At 37.1% G+C, this 18,149-nt stretch overlaps 1 protein-coding gene across 4 annotated transcripts in view; it reads left to right on the forward strand.

The window, feature by feature from the left end:
• RB195_008746 (uncharacterized protein) overlaps positions 1–18,149 on the forward strand; it is a gene marked incomplete at both ends in the record, with an annotated part of 98,769 nt that overhangs the window by 45,205 nt on the left and 35,415 nt on the right. For all 4 annotated transcript variants that reach the window (XM_064195390.1, XM_064195393.1, XM_064195391.1 and 1 more), the window contains one exon: positions 3,973–4,023. In XM_064195390.1, coding sequence (XP_064046535.1) covers positions 3,973–4,023 — 51 coding nt within the window. The remainder of the gene's footprint in view (positions 1–3,972; positions 4,024–18,149) is intronic.

Here is an 18,149-nt window from a genome sequence, read left to right on the forward strand (position 1 = left end):
TAAGGAATACTGAAAATATCCTAGTGGTTTTTTTTTCTCACGAAAACACTATGAAAGCACTAAAAATAATTCTTAAGTAATTCTAAACCGAGTTCTACTTGTTGAGCTACTTTTTCAATTCAAAGCGGAATTTGAAATTGGAAAAAAAAAACAAAAGTTGAAATTGTAAGGGTTACTGTGAGGAAAATTGTAGGTTTTTCTTTGCTGGAAAATTCAGAAATACGATCTTTTTATTTTGTGTTTTTCGTGAATTTACGTTCACTTCAATGGAACTTCCTCAATCTACCTTCGCTCTCATTACTTTTTTTCTTTAGCTAAAATGGGTTCAGCTTTGGCCGGATATTTCGGTGCTGGAAATGATTGAGGATTTCCTGGAATTTGTTGGAAAAAAATTTAAAGGAATTTGTTGTCAACAAACGAACGAAAAACACTCTTAGGAAAAATCCCGGGAAATTCCTGTATCCTTGCCGGACTCACACGATTTTTCTGGATCCGAGGAAAGATTCGTGGCAACAATTTGTGACTATAAATAATTTGCGGCTGCGACGGAATCCTCGTCGACGGCGCCTATCCATAATCCGCAAGCGGCGAGTGATGAATTTTTGAAGACGGCTCAGCTTTGATTGAGAGCTGCGTGGACGAGTTGTTATGGATGTATGTGGTATGTGTGTATGTATATATCTGACGAAAAACATCATCAATTTCTTTTTTCCTTCTTCTCCTCCTCCTCCTCCTTCTCCTTCTCCTTCTCCTTCTCCTTCTCCTTCTCCTTCTCTTATCAATAAGAGGGAATTTAGACGAACGCAGGAACAAACCTGGATCCCAGTAGAGGAGAGGGGAGGGGTGGAGACGAGGGAGGGTGCGTGCGGATGGGCGGAATCGAAGGAGGAAGCAAAAACGAGGGAAGGAGGGATAGAGAGCCATAGAGCAAATCCTCGTCGTACTTTTATGTGCCTCTCAGCCGAAATAATGGGGAATCGCCTAAACATAAGGGTAAGGTGTGGTTTTAGGCCAAAACCTACCTCATAGCTCAATTTTTCTTTCATCCATTCATCCTATTCCTCACTCGAATTCTAATTAACATTTTTTAAGTGCCAATAAAAGCATTTTGGAAACCTTAGACATAGATTTTGAAGGTTAAGATTCAAGATTCTAGCTAACATTTTTTTAAAAAGAATTAATTTAAAAAAAAATTTGAAAACCGACTTCGATTTTAACGGATTGGAAGGGTTATTTTTATTTTAATTTTCATTTATTAATATTATATGACATCATCATCATCATATAGCATTACTGTATTTATTCATTATTATTTTTTTACGGATTATTAAAAAGATTTTGGAAACCGACTAGGATTTTGAAAGATTGGGGAAAATATTTTTCTGTTTTTTCATTCTATATTGAATAATTACATACTATTCTATATTATTAATTTACATTTATTATTATTACACCACATCATCGCATAGTATTGCTGTATTTATTTATTATTATTTTTAAAAATTAATAAAAACATTTTGGTAGACGACTAAGATTCTGAAAGATTGGAAGGAGTATTTTTCTCTTTTTTTTTCTGAATTATATTTAATATTATTACATCACATCATTACATCGCATTGCTGTATTTATTCATTATTATTTTAAAATTATTATTTAGATATTATTATACTATATAGATAGATGTTAGATCTGAGTAAGTATCTAAGTACTTTAAAATTAATACTTTTTTTTGTCGATGTTTCTCTTCTTTTCTCTCTATGATATTTTTTTTCTTTTTCCTTTATCTTTTTCAAGCTAAAAATTGCAAATTTATGTGAATTAAATTTTAAAAAATTAGTGAAAATTAAATAAATAAAGCGGTAAATTATTGGAGATCCTCGTTCATGGTTCTCCATCCGGAAGTTTATGGATTTTCTCATTCCCCATCTGAACGTTTATCGATTTTTCCCAGAGTACTTTGCAAAGCCGCATTCCCTTATAGTATAGTTGCGCTTTGTATATTGAACGGATTTCACGTCTACTCCTGGAATCGAAAGAAATCCACCGAGGAGCTTCGGCAGATCCATAGAGATTAGCGATGGGATTAGCTGCAATCAGTCGTCAGTGCCCCGTCCATTTGCAAAGCTCGGACGACCGTTGATTTCTACGGACCGTTGCTTCTCCCGTGCTTACGTATTATTACTTAGAATTTGATGTTATCTGGCACAATTTTACATTTTTTTAGTGTGGAAAACTTTTTTTCTTTTTCCTTTTCTTAAAAAAATATCCTACCTATTCTATAAACATCTAAAATATAATTAAAAAAATCCTATAAAATATCCTATCTATAACATCTTTAGGAAAAAATGAAAAAAAATCCTTTTTTTTTTAACATTCGAAGTTTCTTGAAATCCCTTCCAAATAAGACGGATATTCCTTAAAATTCTTCTTCTTCGAGTATGTTATTATCTGAAATTATCATGAATTAGTATTGATTTAAGAAAGAAACTCTATTTTTCGAATAAAAAAGATTTTTTTTTCTCGGTAGCCTCTTCTGCCCTATTTCTAAGCTCTCATATCCAGAAAAAAATTGTTTACCAAGAAAATGTCAAGTAGACCGAACTCTTAACTAATCTAACTGATCTAAATGAGGACGTTCCCGGGATCCCAGGAAATCCAAAATTCAGGACCGTTCAAAATGAAGCTGCAGCTGGATGGATATTTTCCTGGGGAGAGATTAATAGCGAAGGTTACCGTATCCTAGTGTTTTCTCGGCGTGAAAATTTATCACCCGGCCCTCTGGCCTGGTCAGCTTTCCCGGAAACTTTCACTCAGACCCACCTGAAAAATCCAGGAAAATCTTGGGAAAGGATATATGTGGAGTTTTCCCTTAGTTTAATCTTTATGTTTCTTTTTTGTTTTGTAGACAAAAAATGGTTGTACCCATAAATTGTGGTAATGTAGTAGATATTTCGGGAAATTTCCCTGGAACCTTCTGAAAACATGTGAATTAAGGAAAAATGTTGAGTTTTTCCCTCCAGCTCATTTCATTTGTTTTATTTATTTTGTTTTGTAAACAAAAAAAAGCATACTGTCAATTAGTATAGAAATCTAGTACTACCTACACTGTAAAGATGTTTCCCTAATTATTTATTAGCTACTAATTAACCATTGTCAGGATAGTAGCTGATTAGGCTTGGAAAACTCCACGGATTGCTATCCGTACGGTTAGATCCTCGCCTCCAAGTAGACATTGTCTCCTAATCCACTCTAATTCACTTGAACTCTCACAAAATACGCTGTGAATCGCGCGCGCGGCCATGCTCTGAACTATAAACGATGCTTTTATCACTTGTCCTCACCTCTTATTTTGTCATCCATGAACTGAATTTCTGGATAATTCCAACAGCTTTAATTCATGGAGATTTTCTCTAAAATTTCTATGGGACCTCTATGGGACCTTTATTTTAATTTATAGATTTCTTGAAGTGATACGCAGAAATACCTTTGTTCATGTTCCTCATTTTCTTTATTCCTGATCTCATCATCGAAACCAAGAGATTTCTGGAAAATTCTGGAGAATTTCCTTCCTGAACGCTGATTTGCTCACTGTTTTCTTCACACCGTGTTTTCCGTTACATTTACCATGGAGAATCTTTTCTACCGTATCCTTCACTTCCTTCCACTATGATCTTCTCCAGAATTTCTTCCCAAAAAACAGAATCCTCTTCATCGAGAACGATTTTCCCTTGAACCTCCTTACTCGCTGTTCGTGCAACGATGACGTCATTCCATTTCGGGGAAAATTTTTACGTACTGTTTCAGTACCGAATACTGTCATACTGTGTTGACGTGACCAATAATGAGGTGACACGAGGTTTCTAAAACACCATTCTCCTCACCTGAAACTCAACCTGAACTCAATCAATAAATCAATAACGATCACAACAATGGATGGTGCACATAATATGCTGACGTCATCACTTTTTATAGTGCGAAAGCTGAGTCAAGCGTTCTTCAACGCTCAACATGGTGATCAAGTTGGTGAGTTCGGATGTTTTCTCGTCGCTTTTCCAGTATTTCCAAATTTTCCGATTTTTCATACGTCACCTGGATATTGCCAACAAAAATGCTGCCGGGTATAATTTCTTTTTTGTCCTTTCTCAGCGAAAGACCTGATTTTCCCTTTTCTGGAAAAATCATTAAATTCACACATGTGGTATAGAAAATTCCACATTCCATTTCATTCGATGGTTGCGTGTACAGATTAGAAAAATATTTCTGGAATTTTTATAGCATATTCATTCGTTGTCTTCTCGGATTTTTATTTGTTCGGAGAAATTCTTCCAGAAAATTGCTCAGTTACAAGAAAAACACCGAAAATTACGCCCGAAAAAAAGTTTTGAGAAGAATTTGTCATAGACAGAGATAGAATACATAACGGATTTTCGTTTCTACTAAGATTACCTGTTAGCTTGTTTCTGCTACATTTTTATTTATTTATTTATTTATTTTTTACGCTCAAAGGCGTGCCCAGAGTAAGAGGCAAGGAACGAATACAAATAAACAATAAAAAATCCACCAACGAGAAAAGAGCAGAATGAGAATAAGCAGGGATAACTCACGCGAACAGTAAAGCAAGGGACGATTTAGTAATTTTAAAAAGCACATAAACTCGACAGGGTAGAAATTAGGACTGAATTACATGTTACACTAACGGAAATATCCAATTTTCCCACGCTTTGTCCCATGTCCTGTGTCTGTATTAGATGGACCTACCGTACTCGTCATAGAGAGGACGACCGACGTAGACTCGCTGGACTTTAATCATAATCACATGCAGATGCGATTAAAGGGAAAATATGAACTGTTTTAGATAAAATAATTTTTTTTACAAAATCTTTTCCGTATTCTTTCATTTTCTATCAGATTCGGTGCTTTTTCTCTTTCTTGCTTTTCTTGCTTCTTTTTTTTCATTTTCTTTCTTTCTTTTCCTTTTCTTTTTCTTTTTTCTTGCTTTCTTCTCATTGAATGCAATCTCGTCTATTTCGTCAACGGCGCCAACATCAGTAAAATCAATAATTTCTCCGAAAAAAAAGAGTCAGAATGTTCAGTTGATTTTTTTCTCGTTTTCAAGCACTAAAAAAATATCACTGTCGATATTTTTCCCACGGGTTCTAGTTGATTTTGTGATATTCTGACTTACTTGTGTGATTGCGTACAAAGACATTGAGATTTTCTAAACCGTCTCTGCACTTGTAATTCAAAAATACAAATATTCTTTCAAAAAATTCCACAATGATTCGAACAGTTGTGGAACGATTTTAAATCTATGCATTGTCTTCCAGGATTTCAGGGCTAGTTACTTAATTTAAACGATGGTGGATGTTAGACATCGGTGTTAAACGGTTATCCCCAGCTTCGCTGGAGGTGTTCTTGAGCAAGTCTGAGCTCATACTTCTCCATCTTTGGGAAGAGGTCCCATAGAGTCTACCAATCCGTCGCCATTTTATAAACTGCGAGAAGAAACGTCTCCTCCAAATAGACTTGTTTCAAGTCTAATTCTCCTCAGATATCCCTTAACCATCTCCCTTCTTCATTAGAGGGAGATGATGCTCCTTTTCACTTTGGGTCCCAAATCATCCTTACTTGAACGAGTCAGTTCAAGGCGTCTTTATGATGTTGTTGATGGCAGTTAGCTGACTCCTGTTCCTTTTCACTCTAAAACTATTACACAGACGTTGATGAAATTTCAATCTTTAAATTTCAGTTGTTCTTGATCATTCAAATCTGCCATGTCGATTTTCGATTTAGAAAGTACTTTTCGATTTCTTTTGAGCCGTTTCTCGAAGCTGAAAAAAAATGATGATGATCTCAGACAGGTTAAGATTTTTCAAATGAGCGACAATGGAGTGTTCTTCGTTAGAACGTAATTGAGCCTATGTATAAGAAGTACTATCTTCGTTCAGGCTGCTCTTCAGTGATTAAAGATCTTACCCTGCGGCAAATAAGTTGATGACATCGATTTCTTTTCTTTCCTCTTGATTGTGGAGGCAACGATGAGGATGAGCAAAGGTCTACTAGACGATTACTCTTCACGTACCTTTGCTTCACAGAGTAATACTACTTTGCATCCGTCTTTCATCTACAATATTCTTTTTCGTCTTTGCATTCATCCATATTAGTTTCAACAACGACCGACAGCTGTCTGGATCTCTTGGATAATCGCGTGTTGAGTTCATAGGAGTGTAGTCTCATCGTAGTCCCTAGAGATTTCTGTACGTGTACGAGAACTTCTGATTCGAACTTTACGTCCTTTTCGATTCCGCAGGCGCATCGTGTCGAGTCAAACTGCTCCACCGGGTTGTTGTAGTAGCTCTGCACGGTCGTCGTGCATCCTACTACTTTCTTCTCATCAGCGTCACTGCAGTAGGAGCTGTAGTTTCCGATATTTCTGATTATCGACGATTGATTTGGCCCTCTTGGTCCAACGTTTATTGGGACAAGAGCCCCAACACATCGATACACGCAGTATATATACGGACCAAGGGGATAACAAATTTAAATTTTCTTGAGAGAGAGGAATGCTACTAGACATAACATAGGCCTGACATTTTAACCAATGGATTTCTCATAGAGCAATGATTCACTTGAAGAACTTTCTAATATGTACGAGAAGGGGCCTTTTGATGGAATTCTATAGTCATTATTCTGTACGGTTACAGAAAACGATCGAGTGGCAATCTGTAGTGAGTGTTTTCATGAATGTGTCAAGCGGTGCATGGAAATATCGTAGCGGAGTGGATAGAGCGACTCGTTGGAGTTCATTCGACAGCGATCGACAGTTCTGCGTTACAAAGCGGATGTCCCATTGTCATTTGGTAGATTCCATTGTCCCGTCAGACATTTGATCTACGAGAGTATGGGCTCTGGCGGCACTTTCAACAGCACTTTTTTGCAATGTTTGAAAAATTCGCAACAGTCCAAGTTATATACCTCGCGTGTTCGTAAGGTTCAAACTTAAAGGACTGATTATAAAGGATAAAGAATGAAGCGTTTGGCGTTAATCAATCCGCTTGGGACCTGCGCCTCCACGTTCACCTCAATTCAGAATCGTTCAAGGTTTACGAATGTGTAACTGGCCCCATACAATGACTTCCGGTGGCTAGCCGATGTGTCCAGCCAGTGCTTTTATCCTCTCAGACAAGTCTGGTACCAATTTATCGACCCCGGAGGGATGTAGGGTTTGGTGAGCACTAGGGCGGATACGAACCTCCGATCGATCGTGCAGGAAGCGAGACCTCTACCCACTACACTACACCCACCCGATTATATTATATTTTATTTACTAAAAGCACAGCCATAACATGCAGCTAACAATCAGATTTATATCTTCGACCTCGGCTTTTAGGAAATAAATTAATTTTAAATTTGTTCTGGAGAAATATGGCGGGGTTTTATCACAAATATTGACACTACTAAAATACTTTTCCTGTATCTAAAAATTTCAATCAGTTTTATTTGATTTTTTTACGAAAGTTTTACTTTTTTCCACATCTTTATGTTAATTCGTTATTAATAAGCTAGGCAATTGCTTAATTAAATAAATTGCTTATTTATTTAAAAATTATTAATTTAATTTAGGTTTCACGACAAGTATATAAGGCATGTTTTTGGGGCCGTTACTCGTTACGTTTTCGACGTCTATTCGTACTTTGGTATAGTCGTGCGGTGCTTTGAACATACTTCAGGGTTGCTAACAATTGCTAGTTTATTTAAAAATTCTTCTATAGAACTTTTCTAAATCAGATGCACTTCTTAAAGGCAGCGTTTCACGTATTTGACGTTGTGCGGAACCCAGAACGAAGGCTTAGAGTTCAGGTTGTAGATTCTAGAATCAGTTCATCTTTCTCTAATCCTCGTGAGAAAAAAACGGTGTGGGAGAAGCCGTTTCTTTACGACAGTTCCGGTTGCAACACGTCGCCGTTGCGCACGCGCTGCATCCGACTGCGAGCGGTCGCCGATCAATAATGTCTTCTCGTTGGCCTATTCAACTAAGTCAAACGGATAGGCTGATGAGAGGGCTGTAACGTGTAGATAGAGACGTGTTCTAACGTTCCTCGTAGGAACTAAAACGCTTCCCACGCTGTTTTTTTTTCCACGACCACCATGGGAAGATGAGCGGAACCACGCTGTGTTCTGGAAACTTCTATCCGAAGTCCATGCTTTCGCCTTTACGGGTTTCGCACCTCGTTGAAATCGTGATACGGTGCCTTTAAGACAACCTAGAATAACGATTATAACTCGTTTCATATTAGAGGAAAAAAATTCGAATATTCGAATGTACAAGTTGTGAGAAATGCAAGAAAAAATGGAAAACAAAAATACGAGGAATTGAAGAAAATAGTAGAAATAAATAATAAAATAACACTAATCAATAATAATCAACGAATAGTAGAAAACATGGGCAAGTGATTAGATATGAAGAACACAAAACATGACAAATATGAATGTCTCAAGGTTAGAGAAGTGCTGATTTTGTGGTAACTCAAACATTCAACAGCTATTCGACCATTCGAATGTGTGAATGCTCGGATTCGATTTAGCGTACCTGTTCGATAAATAACTGCTAAGTACTATTTCAATTTCAAGCGATCAAACATTTTGTCGAATATTCAAATTCGAAAATAGTCGATCAGATGAATCTTCTCCCAAGTCCAATTATTTATATTTAAAATTTTAAAATGGAATTTTCTGAGATATTTTTCTCAATGCTGGTTGCTTATTTACTCAAAATTGAAATGGAAAAAAAACGAAAAATGAATTTGTGAATGAGTTAATTTTTCCTGTGCTAATCCTTCAAGAAATTTCTCCTTTATTACTTAGAATTCAAATTTCGACCCTACAATTATAAGTGTACTCGTGTGCACCAATTAAGCTCTGCTAAATAGCAGCCACCATTCGGTGGATCCATCCGTGCACCGAAATGACGTCGAAGTGAGGTGCACTTGACGGAAACCGCCATTCGATGACATTTAGAGGTTACACATTGGATTTATTGAAGTGAATTCAATTTTATGGATGCCCGAGCTGTCACAATGTTACAAGTTCTTAAATCAATTGCTTACTCTGACAGTCTGAGGCTCCTCACAAAAAAGGTGGATATTTAATCGCTAATAGCCGAAGAGAACACTCGTCCCCCAGCAATTGTTGAAAAAGAAGTTCATTTATTTTTCTAAAATGAATTTTGTTTAATTTTCTCATCTTCGGCTCGATGCTTTGAAATGGCTCGTTTCTAGAAGCTTCTCCGGATCCTATTAGAGAACTCCTTTCATTTACTGGTTCCTTGTACAGTGAAGGATAAAGAGATGAAGCTACCGTATTCCTATCAGTAGAAATAATAAGGTAATTACCGCTTCCCTGTTGTATATACCTAAGGCGTACTGTAATCGACAGTTATGAGTTATTGTAATCGGCTTACTGTAGTCTATGGGATTCTTTTAGTCGCTATCTTAACATCTCATAGTAGATGCTTTTTTTTCTTATTTACGGATAATAATACTGCATGGAATTATGTTGTTCGTTTTTTGGAATTCAATAAATAGATGAATAAATAAACTAAATAAATAAATAAACTGAGCGAATAATTGAATCAGATGACCATGTAAATAAGAACTAATATTTTTGCTTAAAATTTTGGGAATATTTTCTCTCCGATGCATCACTTACAGTTGCTGTTGCTCAATTCGACACTGGAAAACAATATATTAAAAAATATAAATGGAAATAATATGTTAAAAAATAAAATATAAAAAAATATAACTAACTCTATTTCAGTCTTGTTCCTATTCTAGAAGTTACATACGCTTTCTGATTAAGGAGTTTTCGTTTTAGGAACCACAAATATATCCTCCTTGTCGTTTAACAGCATTCAAAGTAAGGTCTTCCACGACAAAAATCAAATCCAATCAATCAGTCGACCAAATCCAAATCTAATCAGTGATCAACGACAATCAATTAATCTTTTTCCTATTAATACTGTGTTTTATTGATTGATTTATTTTCAATTTTTAATCAAAATTCGAAACTTTTCCTAGCTATTATGGAGAGTCCTCGTTGGATCATCGAGATGTTTTTTTGCAAAAAAAGTATAATAAACAAAAATTTGAATATTAATAAATACTAATACTAATAAATATGAATATATATGGCAGTGGATCGTTGCTTACCGTCTTTTTTTTCAAATTTTTCGTTTGTTAGTAAATCAGTAAAAATAAGTAAGTGCAAATACCATAATAATTATCGAGTGATTGGCGAATATTTTACTATCCGAAGATCCTAGATATTATTTAGATGAGCCTGAATGTCCAAATCAAACTTCACGTCTTTCCCCGACGAGTCCAGAATATTTTCCTCTCATTCCTCCCTCGGCGCCTCCCCAGGGCGGCGGTTGCTCGTCGCTTGTTCCATGCAGCTACAGCTACGAAATTACTTCATCCCGAACTCATTTCCGTGTATCCATCCGCTTGCCAATTTTTGCCATGGGCCATGCATGAGACGTCGGGAATAATAATAGACAGAGTGTGCTGTCCTCCCTCGTTCTTCCTTGCTCTTCCTCGCTCGTCTCGCCTCGCCTCGTCTCATCCGGATATTGTTTGTGTGAGGTGTATGGGCCCCGTATGGGGCTGAGTAGTCGAATGAGGATGTGAGTTGCAGAGGAGGAGGAGGTGGAGGAGGAGAAAAAGACCAGCTTGTTTTCCATGCACATGCATTCTTCATTTCCTTGTCTCATTCAAGATGGTATTCCATTCTACGTCGGCTACAAAGACCTAGGATTTTCGGCGGGACACGTGGGCATTCAATTCCGTATTTCTCCGGAAAGATTCGATTGGAGAAAAAAACCGGGGAAAAATCCGCATAAACATTCAGGAAAAGCACGTTGTTTACCTCTACGCAATTCATTAAGCGTTCAGCGATTTGTTTTCTCTTTTGCATATCGCTCGCTAGATTTTCGATTTTGATAGGATTTTTAACTGTGCCAAACACAAGAAAAACATCTGCAAAAATAAACAAATAAACAAGGGAATTTTACGGTGAATAAACAATTTATTCCGTCGAAAACAATTTATTTACTTCCTGTAAAGTCACCATTCGAATTGAAAGTAATACTTTTAATGAAAGAACTTCGGCTATTCTTAGATTTCGGTTTGTTTTTTCATGATTTTAAATGTGTTATTAAAATAAAATAAATAAACATAAGTCTTTTACATTTTGCAATTTTTTGACTTGATTGGCTTCAGCAATGACGCGAGTGCTCGTATTTTTGTTGAGGTGTGTCGTCGCTGCACAAAACTTTCTCCAACCGTCCCTGTCTATGGATAAAATCGGTCGCGTTGGTCAGAATCCATCCATCTGGCCGCTGTTCCAATGTCCTTCGACACTTGATATCTCATCTGAACTTTCTATCTCCACCAAGTGACAGGAGTTCCTCACGATGACAATGTTCAGCAGGGCAGAATGACCAAACGGAATGCTGTTGGCAGGAATTCCAGGACTCCTGTATGCATTTGTTCCTTGGGGCGGGTGTAGTGCAGTCGGTAAGAGGTTCCACTGCGGCTGCACCACCGACCGATGGTTCGAAACCGCCCCGCTGCCAACCAAGTCTTTCATCACTCCAGAGTCGATGAATTGGTGCAAGAATTACTAGGAGACAATTAAAAAAATACAATGTAAACAACAAGACAATGATAAATGACATGACGGCTCTCCACCGCATGTTATTTTAGGGTTGTGTACACGATTTCATATAATTCATCCCGAGTTGAAGTCGAACGGGTGGATGCATCCGAGGGAAATTGGCTAACCAGTAAGAAAGTTGCTCTTTTATCCTTTTAGCAATCGTTTTAGAGGGAGTGTTTAGATTTAACGTTCGGTGCTAATCCACTCTTGGTTCATTAACCTCATCGCCGGAACATTATCCAGAATAGAGGTAACCAAATAATAAAAAAAAAAAAAAAAAAAAAAAAAAAAAAAAAAAAAATAATAATAATAATAATAATAATAATAATAATAATAATAATAATAATAATAATAATAGTAATAATAAATAGACAATCCTGGTTCTGGTAAAACAAAGTAGTGCGTACGATTCCGCTCCACAATTCCAAGATTTATGGCAGGTCAAACTTGAGACGAACCTCAAACGGTTTTGAATTGAAGTCGATGGCTTAGGCGCTTCCCGATTGGAATTTATCAAGGCCATGGATTTTACTTTATTCGACCCATAATAAGGTAGTGGATTTCGGCGATATTCTGGATAACAACATGTTTCTCACGTTTAGGTAACTTTCAACTCAAAATAATGCAATTTATATAGCTCGCACGTGACCAGAACGTGAACATAAATTTATTATTGCATTTCGTACAAAAAGGGTAACCACAGCCGCCGGCTATCAGACTCGTACATACGACACATTTCATTTTAAAATGTCAAAAGTAAATTACTAACTTTGAAAATTTAAAGTCTTTAAAATTTTGTGAAATGACTGACAATTGCAGACAAATGCTGTTCCTATATGCAAAGAAAGAGAAAAAAGGAGGAAAAAAACTTTGTACTTGGTGAAGAAAAAAGTTTCGGATTTCTAGAATTTGTAAAGCAACTAAATAGCTACTCTGATAATTCGTCTTCAAGTTCACAAAATTGGATTTCTTCCCAATTTGCTGACAATTAGTTCATTTCATTTGTTTGCGAAAAATTTTCTTCGTTGAACTGCGCGAGAACTGTTCCTCGTATATATTCTAAACGCCATTAAGCACTCACCGTCCTTTTTGTTCTTCAATCTTTCAATCTGCTCTATATTTATTTATGTACTATTATATACAGTATATATTTGTTATTTGATAGTTATTTATATGTCATATATTTATGATTTATCATATCTTCTCACCAATGTCGAAAACCCAAGAATAGAAATTCACGAAGACCAGTTTTCACGTCCTAAGAACGTCAAATCTGTCCTATTTCATTTTTTCCACGTTTTACACTGAAATTTTAAATGTTGTGAAACTGAAACTAAAATTTTAAATGTTGTGTTTTAAATGTTTTAAATGTTAAATAATGTGCGCTGTGAAATGGGATAGCTTATCTTACAGTACCCTCTTTAGTCATCGGTTATCTACTACTATCGATTGATGTTTAATCAGCTGTACACGAGTTAGTTATTGATTAATTTAATTTCTTTACTTTCGGCTGATTCCCTTCTTCAGAGCCTGAAATAAGCAATTCAGTTAAGAAACTAAGCGATCAAGGATCTCCACAACTATAAAGATAAAATTTATGCGTTGTTTTTCAACCACCAACCATAGTGACTACACTGGATGCTCACCTTGGAGCCTCAAGGAAGGCTAATCCTAAAATGGATCGTCTAGGTAAAGGAGAAACGATCCATTCTTCAATTTTATCCTCTATTTTATTTATTTTGCCTTTTTTGGATCGAAGACGCTTAGCATGGACCGCTAACTGATCTATCACGAGAGCGAATGGTTTGAATGTCTCATTCGGAAGAGTCATCCGAGCATCCGGCTCGGCGCAAGTTCCTTCCCTATCGAGAGACATTCGCCGTTGCCGGTTCACGTTTTTTAGGGTTTTGGCTTGGATCCAAGATGTCTTCAGCGATTGTCAACCCATTAGAGCGCCAAGATTTGAACGCTGATTTCAAGTTTGTTGGCTCCGTCGTGTTTTTGTGTTCTCTGGGGGCTTAGAGATGTCTATTCTCGTACTCTACTCTTTATGTTCACGTGCTCTTTGATGCGAACGTGTGGCGGTTGTGCCCGTTTCACCAACATACTCGTCGCACCAGCTCGTGGAAGAAATCAGGTAGCTTACACCGAATCTCAAGCAGTCTCCTGGTTTACCTATGAGAGAAATAATACAGTATGATACAGTTGCGGGGATAGTATCGTACAAACGATTCCAAACTACCTGATTGTTTGAATTGAACTCAAATTGTTCGATGGTCTTTCAAAGACCGAAACGGAGCTATCTAAGTCTGCTCTCCTCAGAGACCCTCTTTTGTACTATCGACTTATCTGTTAGTAACGACCCGTAGATTATAAATTACGTTATAAATCAGTATCAAATAGAACTATTAGGGATTGGAAAGATGTATCCGTAGTTATTTATCAAACCTTAACTTTACGCTCAACTCTAGACTTCCATATAACCCGTAAAATTCGTCCGAGTATAAAGGGCGGCTCACATTAAGCGTGATTTCGAACTCAAGGACCGTTTCCAACGGCGTTTTTCAGGACGATTAAGGGGGGATTGAGTGTGACCACACTCGATATTCATAATCTACACCTTCTAATCCTATCTGTTCTGTTTAGAAAAAGATCCGAACATTGTTAGTTTTGTAGTGTAATGCCTTTAAAGAAGAATATATAGGATGACATGAAGTGTGATAGGCTATGGAAAATCCAGAGATGTAGTGATTTCTCCAGCCAAAGAAACCGGTAAGGACACTGACTGAACCTTCCTTCAAAGTTGAGCGCTAGTCCACGGCATGAAAAAGATACTGGAGTGGTGCAGGAGCAATCTTCCAGATTTCCGGAAGACGGTGTTTAGCCGTGGAACTCGGCCGACCTCGATCTTTTGGATTTCGCTGTCTGCTCGATTCTAGAGCCAAAGGCCTGCTCTTTTAAGCAAAAATAACTGAGTTCGCTGGAAGGAGCCCTGGATGAGGCATGGGAGTATGGGAACTGATTGCGCGCTCAAGAATTTCCGGAAAAGATTTGATGCTTGTATTGGAACTAAATGTGGTCATATGTGACGAAATTACGTAGAATTTTCTGGCAATTGTATTTTAAAAAATTATTTCTTAAATGGATTAATTGGTGAAAAGTTGTGGGTGGTTTTTTTTCATCACACTTCTTGTGGACCACCTCGTATTTTTAAAGATCTTTTTGTTCGATTAAGAAGTCGCTGTTCTGATCGCTCAATTCGATATTCGATTTATTCGATGCTCGACTCGATGATTCAAATATCTCGATTCAACACCACGTCGGCATGTTTCAAAACCCGAAAAGCGGGCGCTGCATGCACGCAGCGGCTCGACTGCCGCTACTCTTCGATCCTTCTCGACTCAATTAACGTAATAAGTTTGTGTAGGCGGATTCGATCATTACGTCATACGCATACGTATGTATGAGTGGCAGCTGCTCGGCAGCGATGACGACTTTTTGCAGTTACCGTACACCGTGGCACCACCACCACCACCACTTAAACGTTAAATTACCGTGAATATTGCAATTTATGTTCTGCGCTACTTCCGCTCACATAAGTCAGAATGCATATCAGTCAAGTTCGGAATGGATTCTTGACATCCGCGGACATATCCGCTTACTGCACGACGACAAGACTTCCGCGTCGAAGATTTCATTTCTGGAGTGCTGCTCCAGTGGATTAAAAATTTCGGAGATTTCTTTCAATTTTCAGAGCAGTCATGATAATTTACAAACCGTTTGCTTATTCCTTTATTTACTTATTTATTTATTTACTAATTGCTTGTGTAGTGGAAAAAAAGCAAGTGACGGTTTATTTATTACGCCCTATCACATTCTTTATGCAGAAATGAATACTATGTAGCTGATCCGGAACGTATGCGAATAATAATAATAATAATAATAAATAATAATAATAAATAAAAATAATAAGGGTAGCAATGAAGATAAGATATTTTAATTTCTGTTAAAAGCGCACGTCTTAATTTAGTAGTTCATTAGGCCTGGAATACTTAGCCTCGGTTTTTTTTCTATTATTTATTGCATTTATTGAATTTAACTAAAATAGCGCTAACTTGTTAGCCTCCTGCTTTTTTTTCCTAGAAAATCCAAGTTCCGGATTCTAGCGTTTCCAATTTCACAGCCAAATTTGGGAAAAATCTCCTTTTCTCCTTTCCCACATTTTCCAACTAGAATTTATTGGAGACTATCAACGTAGAGAGTCTTTTTTAGATCCAGTACAACTAAAACCTTACGTCTTCCTCTACCTTCCTCATCAAAAATGAGGAGATTTTCTAACTTAGGTAACCTGATTTAAAAAAAAAAGCAACCTGGAAAATATTGGAAAATGTGTAGTGGAAATGTTTTTTTTATGGAGCTTTTCTCTCATTCTTGATGAGAAGTTCAAGCAAAAGTTTTTTTTTAGAGAAAATCATTCTCTTTTCCTAAGAATAAATATCTAGAATTATACAAGAAGAGACACAGTACTCCTTAATTGCACCGTATTCTTTCTGCTTTGCATCGGCTTCTTCAATCCATCGTCATCCATTAATTCCACATTTCATCCTCATATTCACGATAAGCTTAGTTATTGCAATAAAAATTAATCTTCCATGAATTTATTGCGAACTTTTTCCCACTAATTCGACGTCGTCGTCGTTTCGTCTTCGTTGAATGCAAATTATCGGAAGATCCAAGGGATTTCGGACCGATAAACATGTGGTTTCCCAGGATTATGCAATAAGAAACTTCCAGAAGGTGGCCAATAGCTTTCGACTGTGTCTCAGCTAGTAGCTAATTATTATTTACTGTTAATTATTCGCAATTTAATCACTGCAGTGGTAGGTTTCAGTACGAGAAATTATGTGGACTTTTTCTTGGAGAAATTTCTGGATCAATAAGAAAATTTCACTTAATTGAAATGGAAAAATTTCAAATTTCAAATTGAAATAGGAAATTCTTTCTCGAAGAATCATAGGAAATCTGTGGATAACAGACAATTTTTTAACCACTAATCGAAGAACCTATTAAAGTAGCAATTTCTGGATTTATATGAATAGTAGCAATTCCGTATAGTCATAGGGTTAAAAAAGTACTTTTTTTTCCCTTAAATATATAAGGTATGAGAAGAAGGTATTGTTGTACAGTTTTCGACTGTACTTAACAGTTTTAACTCCCTCTGAACTATTACATTCCTCATCCCGGAAAAAATCTGATTTTCTTAATCCGCTGCGAGTGCGCGGTCGATGGATCGAAGTCGATCCTGGGCTAACCAAGCATTTCATCCCTCCGGGCTCGAAAAAATTGGTAACGAATTTGTCCGAGAGGAGAATCGGGTCCGGGACTGGTGGATACATCGGCTAGCCTCGGTAGGTCATGGTATAGGCTAGACTGGGGTTCGTAGATTCGCCTAGGAAACCAATCCACGCTACTTCCTCCTCCCTGGAAAGCATTCCAGGACTCGTCCAGCACCTTCTATTCGGCTCTTTCCTATTGTTTAACGGCGGAATAATTGGCGGAATAGAGACATTCGGTGGTCTGGCGCAACATCTGACCTTTTCTTGACTGGGAATTGTTTCCGGCTCAACGTTTCATGGACACCGGCGACCAGGAATCGAGACGGAGTGACACGTTTACGCTCTGCTGGTCAGCTGCCACCACCACCATAAATTTTCATGTCAATCTGTCATCGAATCAGGATTTAGCCTCACTGTCCTCCTTACAGGATTTATTATTATTATTTTTGACTGAAATTAGGAAGATAAACACAAAAACACATCTCTTTTTTTCCAAAATCCTACTGTTCATTATGACCTGATTTTTTTCAGCGTTTTTTAAAATTTTTTTTTTATTTTTTTTCACGTGGTGTTAAGGAAATATAATTATTTGGAATAGATGACGGAACTCTTCGTATTAAAAATAATTTTTCTCCTCCTTGTACTGTAGTACAGTAATACTCATCTAATTTTTTTCTTTCGTACTTCGTTATAATTGGACCTAATTGTTTCTCGCATAAAAATAACCAGTAAGTTGAAACGGTTGGACACATTTATCCACTGTGTATGAACATTGTTCAGGTTGGACAAATCTTTGTTTAGCAGCAGTGTATCTAGGTCCCGTCCATATATCCGCAGGCCCGAATCATACAATTTTGTAATTTCGACTTGCGGATGTAATTTTTAATTGATCCAATATTTTCTTCCGTATTTCATCGTGGGACCTAACTGTTTCTCGGGTAAAAATATCCAATGTTGAAACAGTTGGATATATTTATCCACTGTGTATGAAAACTGCTCGCGGATCTTTATTTCGACAGCTGTTTCGTGGACGGTATATCCAAGCCCCGCCCATATATCCGCCGCTCCGAATCATACAGTTTTGTGCATTAAATT

Source organism: Necator americanus, chromosome III, assembly GCF_031761385.1.
Source record: "Necator americanus strain Aroian chromosome III, whole genome shotgun sequence".
In the NCBI taxonomy this organism is placed as follows: Eukaryota; Metazoa; Nematoda; class Chromadorea; order Rhabditida; family Ancylostomatidae; genus Necator; species Necator americanus.